The sequence below is a fragment of the Lepisosteus platostomus genome, chromosome 1, assembly GCF_059453375.1.
Source record: "Lepisosteus platostomus isolate fLepPlt1 chromosome 1, fLepPlt1.hap1, whole genome shotgun sequence".
Lineage (NCBI taxonomy): Eukaryota > Metazoa > Chordata > Actinopteri > Semionotiformes > Lepisosteidae > Lepisosteus > Lepisosteus platostomus.
Window position 1 is genome coordinate 48,920,245 of NC_142611.1, and position 17,088 is coordinate 48,937,332.

General features: G+C 39.3%; 2 protein-coding genes across 4 annotated transcripts in view; one reads left to right on the top strand and one right to left on the bottom strand.

Moving 5' to 3' along the window:
• Positions 1-427: 427 nt before the first annotated feature.
• On the bottom strand, positions 428-14,920 carry plk4 (polo-like kinase 4 (Drosophila)). Of its 2 annotated transcripts, none has more exons than XM_088630576.1 (16): positions 14,713-14,920; positions 13,026-13,121; positions 12,120-12,215; positions 11,124-11,238; positions 9,254-10,301; positions 7,761-7,852; positions 6,976-7,367; positions 6,416-6,520; positions 6,078-6,180; positions 5,617-5,766; positions 4,516-4,649; positions 3,197-3,291; positions 2,254-2,398; positions 1,989-2,132; positions 1,168-1,274; positions 428-839 (listed from the first exon to the last, which is right to left on the bottom strand). In XM_088630576.1, exons 1-16 carry the CDS (start codon positions 14,740-14,742, stop codon positions 740-742), a joined length of 2,952 nt encoding a protein of 983 aa, XP_088486702.1. In that variant the 5' UTR covers positions 14,743-14,920; the 3' UTR covers positions 428-739. The 2 variants fall into 2 exon arrangements, with proteins under 2 accessions (XP_088486702.1, XP_088486691.1); XM_088630565.1 differs by lacking the exon at positions 14,713-14,920 and adding an exon at positions 13,452-13,955.
• Positions 14,921-16,138: 1,218 nt separating this feature from the next.
• Positions 16,139-17,088, top strand: part of LOC148678026 (cilia- and flagella-associated protein 337-like) — a 29,618-nt gene continuing 28,668 nt past the window's right edge. For both annotated transcript variants that reach the window (XM_088630702.1, XM_088630712.1), the window contains exon 1: positions 16,139-16,288. In XM_088630702.1, coding sequence (XP_088486828.1) covers positions 16,241-16,288 — 48 coding nt within the window. In that variant the 5' untranslated portion in view covers positions 16,139-16,240. The remainder of the gene's footprint in view (positions 16,289-17,088) is intronic.

Here is a 17,088-nt window from a genome sequence, read left to right on the forward strand (position 1 = left end):
GCATTAAGTGTTACTCAACAGTCTTGTCATTACTCAGGAATAGTTGTAACAGGTAAAGATAATCTGAGATTTCTCAACTGTAAGAAAAGAAAAATGCAATATTCCCGATATTAATCCAAATCCAAATGCAATGAAAGAATATAACAGTCTTAGCTGTCCATCTGATGAACAAAGAAAATTAAGGCTCTCAAACGTCACCTTCTGTCAACACTGGGATCTTGAAACACTTTTTATGTAGTTATTACCATTGCTGGTGAGAAAAACAATCACTGACGTCTGACTGTAATCCCTGCCTATTAGTAACTGTTGAAAAAAGCAACGGGTGTAGCAATTACTAATATTTCTTTCTCTGTGTAATTAACTTTTTATTTTTAGAGGTTTGCAGTTTTTGCATAAAACTGCTGCAAAACGTGAAAAACAAAACAAATTAAAAATATGCTGCAGCCAAAGCAGGAGGAGATGATATTCCCCAAGTCAGCTGATGGTTTATTGCTTTAGCTCATCTTATACAGGACATCAGAACTTGGTGAAAGTGCTACCTAAATTCTTAGTTGCAAGAGACAGAAAAATGTAAAAGGACTACAAATTAAAAAAATATATTTCATATACATTATTTGAATACACTCAATGTACAATCAGAGATAAAATATTTACAAAGGTTACGTACAGAGACATTTACAGATAGTTTGGAACTCCAAAGGACAGCTCTCAAAAACAGTGCTTAAGGTAAAATCATCAGTCACCGCTGACCTGCTGGATTTGACAGCAACAGGAGAATGGATGACAAGCATTGTAGTTTCTCTTTTACATATTCTGGGAGCTTTTCATTTTCGCTGTACCTGAAATACAGAAAGACATTTACCCATTTTTAGGTTTTCCATGCCATAGAGCTTGATGTTTGGGCTTATGGGGATTGCTTTGAGTGTTGTATAGGAGAGCAGCTGGGAAGCAAGGAGCTGACTGTAAATGCTTTTTGTTTTTAAAATAAGAAAAACATGGGTTCATCACTTGTTTATGTGGGCTCCGTCTAAGAGAGTAAAGGCTGCATACTTTCAGTAGCTTTCCAAAAGTGTTGCTTTGATGTAGCACAAGCCGTTTGTCCCCTCTAGACAGAGGAACACAGTGCAACCTGCTGCAGTGAAGGAGATTCTCCTCTCCCTAGGTTACCTGGTGGTGAGTCCCTGAGGCGATGTGTAGATGATGGACGACACCCCTGCCTGCACCACCAGCTGACAGCCGTCATTGAACTGCACCCACACTTCTCCGCTCGTGAGCTGCCAAATACAGATTTCATTTAATACATGCTGTGTGGACCAAATTCACCATTTCTCAATTGTCAGTATTTGATTCAGATATCAGTATCTGATCAAATTAAAGGGTACTAGCTTTTATAATGGAATACTGTAAAGATTTCACAAATGGTGAAATAAACCTGCAACAGCATTAAAGATGTCCAGAGATTCCAGAGCTTTCTGTTGTCTACCAATGCACTTATTGAGTTCAACATGAGATAGGATGGACACCAAAATCCTTCCATTTAATTCTTCTCATTCTAATCACTTCTCTCGATTCAGGGTTGCAGGGGAACCAGAGCCTATCCCGGCATCAATGGACACAAAGCAGGATACGCCCTGGACAGGATGCTAGTCCATCACAGGGCACACGCAGAGACATGCACACACCAGGCCAGTTTTGCCAGAAGCCAATTAACCCAACAGTATGCCTGGACTGTGGTAAGAAACCAGAGAGCTTGGTGAAAACCCACGCAAATACAAGCAGAACAAAGAAACTCCATGCACATAGCACACCAGCTCTGGAATTGAACCCGGGGCCCCGATGCTGTGAGCCAGCAATGCTTACCATTGTGCTACCATGCCCTGGTCAACAAAATCTGACACCATTTTACATTTTCAGAAATACTTGGACTTGAATCAGTACGACAGACATGTGCCTTGATTAAAAACATTTACAGAAAAGCGGATTTTTACCTGAGAGGCCCAGCCTACATTGGGCACAAAGACTGACTTGAGCACTTTGCCAGCCAGCTGCGTGCCCTCTTGCTTTGCAGATGGTGGAGTACTGCTTTTTGAAAGGCTTGTTGTTGTGAAGACAGATCCATCATAAGAAATCATCTGTGAAGAAAAATGAAAATTTTTTTTTACAGTAATGCTATTAATGAAAAAATTATTGGAAACTGAAACTAAGCATACCCCCCCCCCCGAAAAAAACCTGGAATACTGGAGGACTGCGTACAGATGGAGTTATGTTCGGAGGCTGGCTGGGAGACCTGCTGCTGTTCAGCACTACTCCATTTGGTGAGGGATTCTCTTTCCCACAGAGTTTGGGGTCCTGTGCAGGTTGGGAAGGGGGGTCTGGAGAGTCGAGTTTTGCTGGTCTCCTGGTGTAATAAATATCAAATACATACAAATGCATTAAAGAGAAATTGGGCAGACCTAATCAGAAATTTAAGATTAATAGAATTGTAAATTGTAGTGCACGGCTATTGTATTCCATTTTTTCTTACTGTATGTTCAAGTCCCCAAGTGACATGGCCAAAACAAAAATATATTCTTTAGGATTATTAACATTCCTTCAGCAATTCTTCGTATACACCTACTAATAATAACTGCCTTCCTTTAATATGATTTGGTCATTCGGCATACATTTGCATGCTGGAGGGCAATACTGCATCCTAGCTTGGCGATTAAAAACATACTTCTCTTCAATGGACCACACAGTGCATCATGGGAGGTGACCTTGACAGAATAAAGTTAAAAACTGCTCTCAACAAAGTACATTCCCTGGAAAATGACCAAATCATATTAAATTTGGGATCATGACAATTGATCATGATCATGATATTTAATGTTAAATATTTAGGTTAATATGAACCCTTTAACTATTACTCTTTTTATTCTGGCTGCCTCATTTATACCCGTCCATGTACTACATATTAATTTACTATAAAGAGGTATTATGACTCCTAATGACAATCACAAAAACTAAACTGTTTTATCACCATTAAGAATGCAGATTTTGATAGCATATTACAAACTTTCAGTTTACAAAAGATCAATGTGAATGTAAAAAGCCAATTTTATTCTAGAGTCCTCATTATAAGAAAATTATTCCAATACATTTCGAAATGTGTATTTAGATTTAGCTTTTTTTACATCTAGTCAAAGACATTTCTCACCTTCCAACTATAATTGGAAAAAAAGGAATATTTGTTTCACTTCTTTTTTCTTCTACGATGATAGCAGCCTCCAGTGCCAAGCACATTCTGTGTCCCTGAAGAAACAAAGTCCAGTGAATCTCAGTGTAGTGAATTTCACTTCACCAATCCAAATCCATATAAAGGATACTTGAAGGATAACCTAGTTAGGAATTTGCCTTTATTGCGTATTACTCTGCAGTTTAAAACCGTGGCCTTCACTATCTTTGTAAAAACAAAATATAATCAAAGGTCACACAAAACATTCCAACAGTTCATTTTAAAGAGTAAAAACAATCAGTGAGGTGACTTCAATTGTTAATTTTACCTTTCTAGTATACCAAGTGACCTGTTATTTCAGTTAGCTTCAGTTTCAGTTATAGACCTGTCATTTTCAGCACCCACATGTTAAGCAAGTGTACAATAGTAGGTTATCTTGGTCTCTCATGATTTTGATCAATTTGTTTTCTTCAACAGACAGCATACAGACCACTAGCATTACTAAATGTGACTAGAAACAGACACATAAAAACTCTGGGAGTTAAGACCTGAAAGGTGGAGCTGAGTAAAATTCAGCATCATTAGAAAGCACATATTTTGGGATGTGGAGGGTTGGACAAAGATCATCACTGGTTTAAACCAAGAACAAGTCACTAGGTTATGGCTGAAACAACTGTAAATGGATTATTTTATACGATAATGAGATGAGTAACACAGAACAGAAAGAAATAATATGCTTTTTCATTACACACCCTAAAATAATTAATTCAGGTGAGGGGAATTAATTGAATCTGGAATAAGGATACCAGCAATATATCCTATGTACTGTTAGTGTAATTTCAGTTACACATTGTTGTTTGTGGGAACAACACCAGGAATACTAAAGATTACCATATTTAAAGGTAAGAAAATACAGCATTTTTACAGTCCCTATTTAGCAAGTACAAGTAAGCAACTTATGGGCAGCATGGTGGTGTAGTGATTAGTACTGCTGTCTTGCAGTGCTGGGGATCTGGGTTCAATTTCTAGACTGAGTCTGTATGTTCTCTCTGTGTTTACGGAGGCTTCCTCTTGGTGTTTTGGTTTCCTTCCAAAGTCCAGAGACATTCTTGTAAGTTCACTGGCCTGGTAAGAGTATGTGCACGTTTGAGTCTGTCTGGGGCCTGCAATGAACTAGCATGCCTTCCAGGACGTACTCCCCCTTGCACCCACCGTTTGTCAGGACAGGCTCCTGCTCCCCCACCTACTTGGTGGGGGATAAAGTGGTTAGAAAACGGATGGAAGTAAACAACTTATTATACCTCATTTGAAAGTTCCACATAAGCTCTGCTTTCTTCACTCAAGCCATTCAGCCCCACATCTCCCTTCAATGTGTAGGACTTCCCCGTCTTCTCTATAACTCGCAGGTACTCTGTCGTCTTGTGTGTTTTTGCCCCTGGAGGAACAGGAATAAAATCAGGGCATAGCGAGTTTAGTGCTGAGACATATTTGTCGAATCTCCAGATTTACCAGGATAAATCATTCAGCCACACTTTGTGAGACAAAACGTTACGATGCTTAAAAGGCTGTTACAGACTGACTGAAAAAATAACTGTATCCACAGTAAAGCAAGGCAATTCAAAAACTCAATAACTATAACTTACCATTACATTCAATAAGTGTCTCCATATAGAAAACCAAGCTAGTTAGCAAGGATTCTGTGTAATAACAGCTTCAAATAGGCATAAAAAGCTATTGCATTTGAAACATGGGTTTGGATCACATACACAACTCACATTCCAATACCTTAATTTTGAGCCTGCTTTTAAGCCATGCTTTGTTCTGAGTATACTGTATTCCTACCTGATGAAGAATGAAGATAAAGTTCTACAAATTCAGAGCTCTTTATATAAATGTACAGATCTTCTCCATTCATTTTTCTCATTTTAAAGCTGTACAAAAAATACTACAGTACATGTTGTATTTTGCATCTTAGTTTACATTGCTCCCTTCTTGAAATGAAACCTATTAATCCAAGTGCCTTCCTTCTAAAAAAGTTCATTTGAATCAGATTTAATTACATTTTGTTCTGGTTAAATCCAGTAGTGGAGGAGTTTGTTCCTTTTTGTTACTGCAAGGATATTACAGAGTCATTGAAGACATGAGAGCGAGATAGAGCGTTAAACACAGTATTAAATAAAACACTTGGCAATAAACCTCAACAATAACACACATCTGCAAGACAGTTTTTCCCCCCCCCGCATCTCTTCTATCTCCAACACACAAAGCAACTTATTAATACTACAGAAATAATACCTTTGACCTAATCCACTGCCTGGGCCCAAGCCCTCTTACCCCCTTTGCGAAAGAACTAACTCTTGGACCAGTGTGCAAACTCAGCTTGCAGAGCGGCAGCTGCTTACCGTCATAAAAGCAGACCTCCAAATCAGCACTGGGGGAGTTCTCCATCAGCATGCACTTGGCATGCTTCGTGTACAGGGTGACTTTGGGGGTCTTTGATTTCACCAGTTGCACAAACTTGGTGGCATACTGGTACTTCTTCCAGTACTTTTCTGTTAAAAAAGAAATTTCCAATTGTATTAGTAAGCTAGAAAAGAAAGCAGAAACCCCAAATGTATTATCTTTAGGAGAGAAACCAAGATTCTAGTAAAACAAATGCAATCTAATCCCCAGGAATGCAACCTAAACACAGCAACCCAGGAGCATCACTGCATTTTTAACACTAAATCCAAAAACTGCGAGAACCATAAAATGTCACAGGTGGTGTCTCTTTAAACCTGCAATGTAAATGAACCTGTCGCAATCGGTGAGAATGAGGTGTCTGCACCACATTGTGTCGAGCCAGACAATTCTGGAAATGTACCTGGCAAATCCTCAAAGCTGTAAATGAAAATATCTTCTGGAGGGGAAGGCGGCCTGTCATCAAGGGGAAACCCCCTTCCTTCATTGGGATGGTAAACCGTAATCTGCAACGCAAGAGACAAATTAAGAGAGAGAAACGCTTCGTTTGCAGTCAAAGAAGGACGAAAGTTTGACAGCAAGGGAAGAAGAGCAAGTGCTATTACTGAAGCTGACATAAAGGGCTCCAGTGAACAGTGAAATGGAAAAGTTGGACATCTGAGAAATGATTTTGTGTGTTGCAAATGTCTCTGAGGAAACCCTGTGGAAATGTGTACATGTCAGATGGGCGCATCAGCTCACCATTGAACCATCGCAGGATATCCTGAGGACTTCTCGAACGCGTTCCTGGGATCCCTGTCCCTTGACCAGCTCCATGCAGACCTCCCCTGTTTCAAGGATGCTCACCTAAAAAAGGTGGTAAGAGTATACAGATTTTCCCCAGTTTACATTAGGGATATCTGCACAATCCAAGGAAGCGATCTTAATGCCTTTTGTAAGTAGAGGTATCAAAGTGCTCTGCATGAAAAAAGCCATAAAATCTTAATATATTATAAGGACTGCTGACTTCCAACAAAGACTCAAGTGTTTAGTGTTTCTATAATGAGAGGTATTAAACAAAACAAACACTATTGGTTCCAATTTATCATTTGTTCTGTTCTTAATGTCTGATAGTATAGGGTGTTCTCTCTACAAAAATGTGACTAACCATAGAGAAAATATACGTTATTTCCTTAATAGATTGCAATTAGTCTTTTTGGTAGTGGAGGTTGAATTCTTTTTAGCTTCATTGTTCTTGTGCAGTTGCTCAACTCAATGGTAATGTTTTCCAGTCGCATTCTGAAAAGTACAGCAACTCTTACCACAGCATTTTTAGTCTTCTGCCGAATGGGCTTCAGTCTTGTCGCACAGAGAGGAGAGAGGACGTTCTTCAAGGAGTGTTTCTCACTGCCTGCGCTTGGCGTTTCTCTTGAAACGGGAAGGTGCTGTTCAGCCACACAAGGGGGCTGCAGACTGGCGAGTCCCTGGGCATTATCTACTTTATTCAGGGGTGCCCCTTCACAGCCCCTGGGGCCTGTCTGCCATGGAGTGTGCAAGTCATTGTAAGATGACTCTGTGCCCCTCTTAACACGCTTTTCATTCCAGGAGTTCACTGGCAAGCCATTCTGCAGAGAAAGAGCCTGTAGTCCATTGTGAAAGCTGCCAGTCCCGTTGCTGCTATGCCCGCTGATGTCAACTGGCTTTTTAAAGTAACCTGAGGGAAGGGAATAGATTCAAACCAAATGCTCTACTGGTCTAGGAATTAGTCAGTTTGCACATTATTAAGGAAGTGAGACATCAGAAAAAAAAGGAAAAACAAGCGGGAATCTCAAATGAAGTTCTCGTCAACTGCTCCTTTTTATACTTTAAAAGCACATTTTGATAGGCAGTAAAACTAAAATGTACTTCTCTTTCTTGTGATTTTTTTCTGTCTGCCCATCTCAGCTTTGTTTTTCAGTCACAAATCTTTAATCACTCAAAAAAGGAAACGTTTCAGTTGCCTATTGGTGTTTTGCATGAATTTTTTATCATTATTTTAAATCAAACTCCCTTGAAGTTGCTACTTCTATTACAATGCTTATTTCTCAAAGGGTCTGGTAGAGATTACCTTCTTGGTTGAACCATTGCTGCACAACGTCTGAACCCAGTCTCTGTTGGCTGCCTGGCAGAGATGGCTCACAGGGATATAAACAATCTGAACTGGGAGAAAGAACCAAAAATATTTACAGAATACAGTGGTAAAAGGGACTGTCTGTCAGGTCAACAGAACATATTCAGATTTACTTACTACAGCTGTTTCAAAGACAGCACAACTGGCTTTTGGCTTCCAGGCTTGGAGAGCTTACTGTCCAGTAGAACTGTCTTCAGACCTTTCCCGCTATCTGGCTTCTTACAGTTCTCCTTTATTGTTTCTCACACAAGTCATTCATTTGTACCAGCACACTGTGACTGCTTTACCTTCCTGAAATTCTATGTAAGGCTCAAAATGTGGCAAGCAAGCATTTAATCACTAAAATCCTTATTAAAACACGTTAGTTGTATAATGATATCTGCCATTATTTCAATTACTTTCAAATGGTACTAGCTAAAATTGTATTCACTTGGCTTGAAAATATCACTGCAGATTTTTCTTAAATCTATCGAGTGACTCGGTGGTATAGAAAGTGATGTCTGATGTCTACAGGTGTCACAAATGAGTAAACCTGAGCAAATGTGCATATTTATGGAATTAATTTAGATCGGAGCAGCTGTACAAAGTACTGCTCCTTTGGTTCAGTATACAATAATTCTTAAATTCCTCTGAAGCTTGCACATGTTTGATAGTAGATCTATATAATAATGTCGTGTAGTAAACAGAGAAGCATAACACTTAGCTTATCATATCATTTTGTTACATAAGCACAGGTAAAATGTGCAAAATTGGCAGATTTGAGATGTGATTTAATGCAGCTTGTTATAACGTGCTTGTTCTTGGCCGTGAGCTTCAAATTGAAGAAAAAACAGCTTTATCAAAGTTTTAAAGGAGATGCTCCGAAAAACCAATGGAAAGAAAAGATTGACAAGTCCTGCATACTTTACATACTGCACTTGGCAAACAAATTCTTTCAACTCAATGCCTGCGACTGCTTCCTGACAAAACTCCATTCCCATAAATATAATTTGTATTGAACTAATTATGTCTCTACATCGGCTGTAGCCTTGAGTGCTGATTAGGATTACAGGCATGTAACAGGAAGTGTATGGATACATTTTCAAGGTGGGGGCACTGCTATTGAGCTCATGGGAAGGATTACTACATTCAGATTGCTTCAGGACCCTGTAATGTAGACAGGTTCAAACGTAATTATATATAAAACTGATGCAAGATGAGGATTTCGACTGATGAATAAAACCACCAGCCAAATAATAGGATGCAGATAAAAGAACATAGCTCTGTTCTTAGCTCTAAATTAATAATAGCGCTTTGCAATGCACTTGGGTGTGAGCTAAGAATTGTGACTGTGTAATTACATTCGATGGAAAAAAGAGGGTGGTCATATAAAAGAAATAAAGGAAATAAAAGAGCAGACTTCAGTGAGATAGTGCGAGTTAAGATCTTACTTGGCTTTCTGTTTGACAGGAGGGGAGGTTACTTTCCTATCCAGAGACCCAGACACATTTTCTTTAAAGCTCTGCGGAATGTCACTGTAGCTGGGGCCCACAGGGAAAGTTTCCTGCCCTCCACGGGTGGCCTGTCTGCTTGGCTTGGACAGCACCTCCATGGAGTGACACCTCTCTATCGCTCCCGCGGCTTTTCCCGGCACGTGGCTGTTTGAGGAACCGGAGCGTTCGGAGGACTGGGCCCTCCTGAGGTAACGGGAGTGGGGGCGATCTTCTTCGCTCCTCTGAAGAGCCCTTCCCCTGTCTCCCCTGCAGGGGTCCTCGCGATGCGCCAGCTGGTCCCTGTACAGTGAACTCCCATCCACAGAGGAGCAGTCGCCAGGGAGGCGCTCGTGGGTGGGTACGACGTTGATCCGGTTCGGCAGGGCCTGACCTATCAGGTGCCTGTTCTTCTGGTGAAACCGGCCGCTGGTGCTGGCCGAGGCGGACCCAAGGGTGGTGGTGCAGGCCGTGGAGATGGTGGCGATTCCGCTGTCCATGGATCCTTCGACCATCCCCGAGTCTTTGCTCCTTGCCGATGAGCAGTTGGTCATGAAGGGGTGATCCAGAACAGAAGACAGGCTGAGGCGATCAGCGGGGTTTTTGCGCAACAGTTGATAGATAAGATCCTGGGCCTCTCGGGACACGTGTGCGGGCATCTCGTATTCTGCCAGCACCACTTTGTTCAGGGTATGCTTGACCGTGTCTGTGTCGAAAGGGGGTCTACCCACCAGAAAAGCGTAGAACATGCAGCCCAGGGACCAGACATCGGACTCCAGACCGTGGGGACCGCGCGTGACGATCTCAGGGGAGATGTAATTCGGAGTGCCACACATCGTGAAGTGTTTTTCACTCGGCAGCTGTAACTGGGTGGCCAGGCCAAAGTCTGCTATTTTGATGTTCATACAGCTGGTAAGCAGCAAATTGGACAGCGTGAGGTCGCGGTGTAATATGCCGTGAGTGTGGAGGTACAACATCCCCTTGACGATCTGATGCATGAAGTGCCGTGCTGTTAAAATAAACATCTTCATGTTAATAATGGTGACAAAGATCTCAGCTCTTCATTGCAAAACGTAATTACAAACATTGTGGAACATAAAGAAAATACAATTTTCATTTTAAAACTCCACACACCAGGGGCCTTTAAAACGATGCTCTCTTAAGTAAAGTATATACAGGAAAATGTATAAAAATGGCAATCAAGATATAATAATAATTCTTACACTTATATAGCACTTTTCTGGACACCCCACTCAAAGTGCTTTACAGGTAATGGGGACTCCTCTCCACCACCACCAATGTGCAGCCCCACCTGGATGATGCGACAGCACCCATAGTGTGCCAAAACGTTTACCACACACCAGCTATTAGTGGGGAGGAGAACAGGAGGAGGAGAGTAATGAAGCCAATTCATAGATGGGGATTATTAGGAGACCATGGAAGGCCAATGGGAAATTCAGCCAGGACGCCAGGGTAACACCCTTACTCTTTTCAAGAAATGCCCTGGGACTTTTAATGACCACAGAGAGCCAGGTCAGTATAGTGTCCCCGTTACTATACTGGGGCATTAGTACCCACACAGACCACAGGGTGAGCGCCCCCTGCTGGCCCCACTAACACCTCTTCCCGCAGCAGCTGTAGGTTTTCCCTGGAGGTCTCCCATCCAGGTACTGCCCAGGCTCACACCTGCTTAGCTTCAGTGGGTTATCAGTTGTGAGAGGCAGGGCGATATGGCTGCTGGCTAAAAAAATGCCACCACTGAACCAAACTGTCACTCATATGAATAAACCGAACCATTAGATATGTAGATGTTGCATTGCTAGATCCATACCTTCATCCTCTGAAAAGGGCCTCTTTCTGTTTTTCAAGTACCTGCTCATCTCCCCATTATGGCACATTTCCAAGACCAGGTAGACATAGTTACTGTCTTCGAAGCAATTGTAAAGCTACAGAAAAATGTAAACAAAATTAAAACTAGATAAAGTACAATAGCATGTCTTAACTTTATTCTAACATGTATATTGCCAATATAAAGAAGCATTCAGATTAAGCTTTATTTGGTAAATCTCTTTTTGAGGACATCACTCCTATATTTGAACAAAATCATTTTTCAAACTATGGTATCTTTTAAAAAATAGAGCTGTACAAACATCTGACTCGCAGGTATACTAAGTTGAATATGCCCAGCTATGCTCATGTTACTCATCATTGCTCTTTTCTGTACAAGTAAAAGTATCTTATTATTCAGCTTGAAGAGTGGTAGTGTGCTTTGTTTCTGATTTTTAGGGAGGTGCGCCACCTACTGGTTCACCACATTCAGTACAAGCATTAACATCTCCTACCAGTCTGGTATCCAAGTACTGCCCTGCAAAGCCTCTAACTCAGGGCTCTCAAAACGAGGTTCAAGGTGGTTATGTTGCACCTGTGCTCGTAGTTTCATAGTTGGTTTATTTAATTAACTGCAATAATTGTGATATATCTAACTAGCCTCCCACGCCTTTTCTAAACATGATCTAACTGAATACATTTAATTAAAGACAGTTTAATTGTAAATGTAACTGTTATTTCTTGCACTGTCCAGTGAAGGCTTTCAACTTTGTTATAAAAAAAACAATATCTTATTGTGTTTTGTATTTTTGTTACACATTGACTAAACCAGGCAATGTTTTTCTTCTTTAAGCTGGGTTCCAGTAAAGATGACCTTTCACTCTATGTTCTTAACAGTTGTAGAGTGCCCATCCTTGCCTAGGTCTTAAACCCAGCTGTCAATGTTCATGGTTTTATACACAAACCAGTAGGTCACAGTATATATATTATATATACATACCTCTAGTATAGATGGGTGCTTCAGCCGGCAGTGAATCTCCACCTCTTTCCGGACTCGGTGAACCATGCACGCTTTTTGCATAGCCTTTTTATCAATCTGCAAAGGCAAACAAAAATCACTAACTGCAGTTTTCCTTAGACATCAATATACTTCATGATTCCACACAGCAAACTACATCAATAAAGAGGATTTTTTTAAAGAATCACAATTAACAATTTTGATCTCACAAGAAAGATGTGTAAAATAATAAAGGTGATACAGATTGATTTCAATACATGAATTTAAACTACACTGAATTAAAAAAACACTACTCTATGTCACAATGTTATTTTTCTTAACTCCATCACCTTGATGTTACATGCTTTGCTTGTCCTGTCAATACCAATAATTTATTATAAAACATGTCAAAGTGTTGTTTTTTTTAATTGTAGTCTTCCTTGGTCTTACTGTCTCTCTTGGAAAGCGAAGAATATATATGAAAGGCAATGCTCGACCTCAAAGAATCCCTTTAGAATTACTTTATTTTTGGTTTCAAATTTTTATTAATGAAAACAAATTGTATTTTTGAAGTCTTACACCATTGGCTGAAATATTTCATTTATGACAGAGAACTGAAGCCTTTCGTCCCCAAAAAAGCTTTTATCTAATGTAAATATGGTCCATGGAGTTAATATTATTTGATTTTTTGTTTTCCTGAATTGTTGCAAGATTTCCTCAATTGTGCTCAGCACGTATTTTGAACACCGTTATTTTCGATCAACCTCAGTGGTCATTGGGGTCAGAGAACAAAACGAAATCTTAACGCACTGCAGAATTTTCGAGCTCTAAACTTTAAAGGACGGAATGTACTCACCCCCATCTATTGTATGATAAAAAAGCAAGACAAAACAAGCATTCAAATCTCACCATTTTAATTGCAACTTCCAAGCCCGTGTTGACAGATTTCGCTCTGTACACACAAGCAAAGGAGCCCTTCCCGAGAAGGGTGAGCACCTTGAAGTCCTGCAGATGAAGCATACGCACGATATTTGCATTTAAAAGTTCAACATATGAACCAAACATGCTTTCTTGTTAAAAAAAACCATTAAAAGTTTTAAGAGCTAGTTAAAACAAAATCTTCACGTTATAATTACACAACAAATATTAGCCTAACGTAAAAGTAAAGATAAAACATCTACATTCACTTTTCCTGGATGATGACAGTAATAACGCCAATTAAAGCCCACTTCGTTGAAAAGGTAGGTAAGCGCTCCAACTCTGTTCCCAGAACGTAATCACAGGTCCCCATCCTTTTAGACCAATGTGTCTGAAACACGCGTCTCTGGAGTATACCTCGATTTGAAGGTCTCCAGATGGACTAGACATCTTTTCATCTCCACTTTCTTTGCTTTTGCTGGTCAGGTTTTGGAACAGGTAATTAAGAACCCGGTCAAGCATTTTCACCAGCTGCTGTGGTTCAGACGGTTGTTACTGCTTTCATAGTCTACGGTAACTGACGTTACTTCAAACTGTCATTTCGTGCAACTTCAACATCCCGGTCATCTTCCCGCTGTACCCTTGGGTCTTTACCTTTGCTGTTGCTTGGCAACGTTAAACCTTAGCTACCCTTGCAAACCAAGCTGCACATATCATCATCTACTGCCAGTTTAAATGTTCACAGATATAACGTGTTTGTGAAAATGGATCGTTGCGGTACTTTTAACAATATTTCCTATGCGTTTCAACATCAGACCCGGTTTCGAGTAAAAACAGCAAACGGGCTTCTGATGTTTCTGGAATAAAATCCAGCATTCACATTTCTATTCAAAATTCGCTGTCCAGCCATTAACATCATAAAGCGATTCGAATATTTTACTACAGAATTTAATGTTCAAATCAATTTTCACTCATGTTGTGACAAGCAAAACGGGGGCGTGACAAAAAAAGGCAAAGTGATCAGACCTTAATATGCGAGATATGATTAACTTAATATGCGAGATATGATTAACGGCGTTAGTAAAGCGCATATACAACTACGCTTGGTTTCCGATTGGAATGTTTTCCATTTTGCTGTCTATTGCTCGATTTTATTGAAAGATAACGTTAAATGCCGTGAGGTAACTCATCTGTAGCAGCAACACGCTGGCTATCAACATCGGGCCTGCACAACTTCCTCCCCCTTATTTTAAACGTCTAAGACACCACCCACAAACAGTGAAGACTATACTGTATATGAAATGACAGGCCGCCTGCTAACCCACAAACAAAATGATTTGTATTGCCTGACGCGATTCAAATGCAAACATTCAATAAAACAAAATCTAGAACCCCACGCATGAGAAGCGGGTAGTAAGTCACTTTACATAGTTGTTCTGCTCATTTCTTATGGAAAACAAGGTCCAGTGCAGATGAACATCAACACGCGATAATTTAATAACCCCCAAAAATCTCACAACTAATGCTTTACCTTTTAGAAAGCACATCCGAAACATTCGTTTCCATTTCCCGTTAACTAAGTCAACCGCATTTACATTAGGAACCCTGAAGCAACAGGATGGAACGAAACTAAGAAGAACGAAGACGATTTTGTTTTTTACCAGGAGCCTCCACGTACCTCGATTTTATCGCCGATCGATACACTCATCTTGTTGGGTTTACTAGGCAATCCACACTGTAATCTGTATACATTATTTCACATGTACTTATGGGCCGTAAAAGTGTCCTGCAGCTCACGGTTCGCCGCCGGGAAGACATTTGTATTCCGTGTTACTCTTGTCCGCCCAGAATTTCGGCTGTTTCTCCATTTTGAAAACTGCCGCGGTCGCGTCACGTTGACGTCACCGGATGACGACGTACAATCCAGTGATGCTCTTTCTAGCAGTCCTTCCTGGGTTCCGTTAGTGTGAGAAACCAGTCTGCACTGCTGTAAAGTAATGTTTACTCTGTACTTAAAGGAGTTAAGAATTCTGATAAAAATGAAACAGTCAGGCTTTTGCTCGTATTTTTAATTCACCACGTGTCTTTAATTACAGGGGGGTATTAAGTCGTTTCTTTTTTAAGAACTGCGGTGTTTGGATTGCACCGATTCTGTAACCCCGGATCGTAGCCACTTTTTATCCTTACAGTACATTTTTATAACCTGAAGTCTAACATTTTAGGAGATTAAAACAAAAGGCTATAGCTGAAGGAAAACATATTTTTTCAAAATCGGTTTATTAATCGAAAGGCAACCAACGAAAGCCTGCCCTCATATGACAGGATTGTAAATTTGGTCAGATCAGTCATCTTCTAATTTCTGTGCTTTCCATTCTCGCTTTTGTCGGCATTGTTTTAAAAACTTCTTGTAAATTTGCTAAGTCAACGAAAATGCTAGAAAAGTACACAGTCCCCCATACAATATATTTTCCCCTCCAGTTAAACATATTATTTTTATGTTCTTGTTACTGATGCTAAGAAAATTATTAATATTTGGACCCATCTATGGACGAGTGTTGGCCTCATTTGAAACAAAGTTTCTGAAAACATCATCATAAAGAAATAAAAACTATCCATTATAGCGAATTGTACGCTATAACTCACAATTGTGTATCTGAATTGTTGATACTGTATATGTTTGCATTATTAGAACTTTATTTTCAGATCCTAAAAATATAAAATTGTAAATGTTTCCAGTACCTGCAATCTCTAAGATCCCAAAACTCTAAAAGTCTAATTAAGCAAATTAATTTAATTATGGTTTCAGTTATGGAATGGATCTTAACTGGAAGGCAACCAAGCAGACTGGTTTGTAAACAAGAATTCTATAAATACAATAATCTGTTTAAATTTGACTAAACACCATTTAAATAGTAGTTTTGTTTCGTTAGAGCACAGACACATCTGAATATGTTGTCTTTTAATACTGATTAATTTTGTTACTCTTGACTTTAGTAGGCTCTGTTCAGTTTACATAACATTGTTGTGGGAATTATTGTTCAAGCCTTTGAATGGGGGTAGACTTGTTTGCATGCTGAAAAATATATCACCATAGTAACCCTTCTCATTCAATACTGAAAGAGCTCGTTGAGAGCTTGGCTGAGTTGGTTAAAATAGGAAACACACGTAAAATATCTTTGAAGCTTTAACTTCCGTATAGACATAGCATGTCACATATATGCGTAAAAAATGAAGAAAAATTCCCAGGCTTGGCTGTAAGTATTGAACCACGTGGTTGTGAGCGCCTCGCACGTTTGGGTTGCTTTTGTATTGACTTTTTATTATTTAAGTTAGTAATTGAATATGTCAGGTTTAGGTTTATGATAAACACACAACTTTTTAGATGTGTTTTTTTTTGTAGTTGCTTCTTTCTTTCAAAAATGAAGTTAAATTAACATTGCATTTTATATGCAATTCTTTATTGCACTCTTAACGGAATTAAAACCGTGTAGAGTGCTCGAGAACGCATTCTGCTCTATGTGCAATACCAATATGCATATTTATATTGCACAACGATATAAACCCAATAAGGAATGTATTGTAAAACTAATATAAAAAATAATTTACATAAAACAGCCTTATAACATTTTGATCAATTACTTATAAAGTACTGTGTGGGAAATTGAACTTTACAATTGTTTAATAACTAGAACCTAGTAAACCAAGGGCAATATTACGATTAAAGAAATTATATTTCAGTATAATAAGGAAGTTAAAATGTGACTAGATCAGAGTTTAAGGATGAATACATTTTTATGATGCACATTTAAACAGATGTTATATTGCAGTTTTTGATATCCGTACAACTTTTTCTTTAAGCCCCATTGCAGATGATGAATTAGTTCATCGTAAGTGCACAGCATTTATCCTAAATTTAAAAGTTTTGCTAACAGTATAAAAATAATTTACATAATTGCACTTTGAGATGAAAAGATTCAAAAATATTTCTCTAGATTAAACTTATAAACAAGAAAAGGGAAGATGATAAAATCAAAGAATTTGACATATGTAAAAA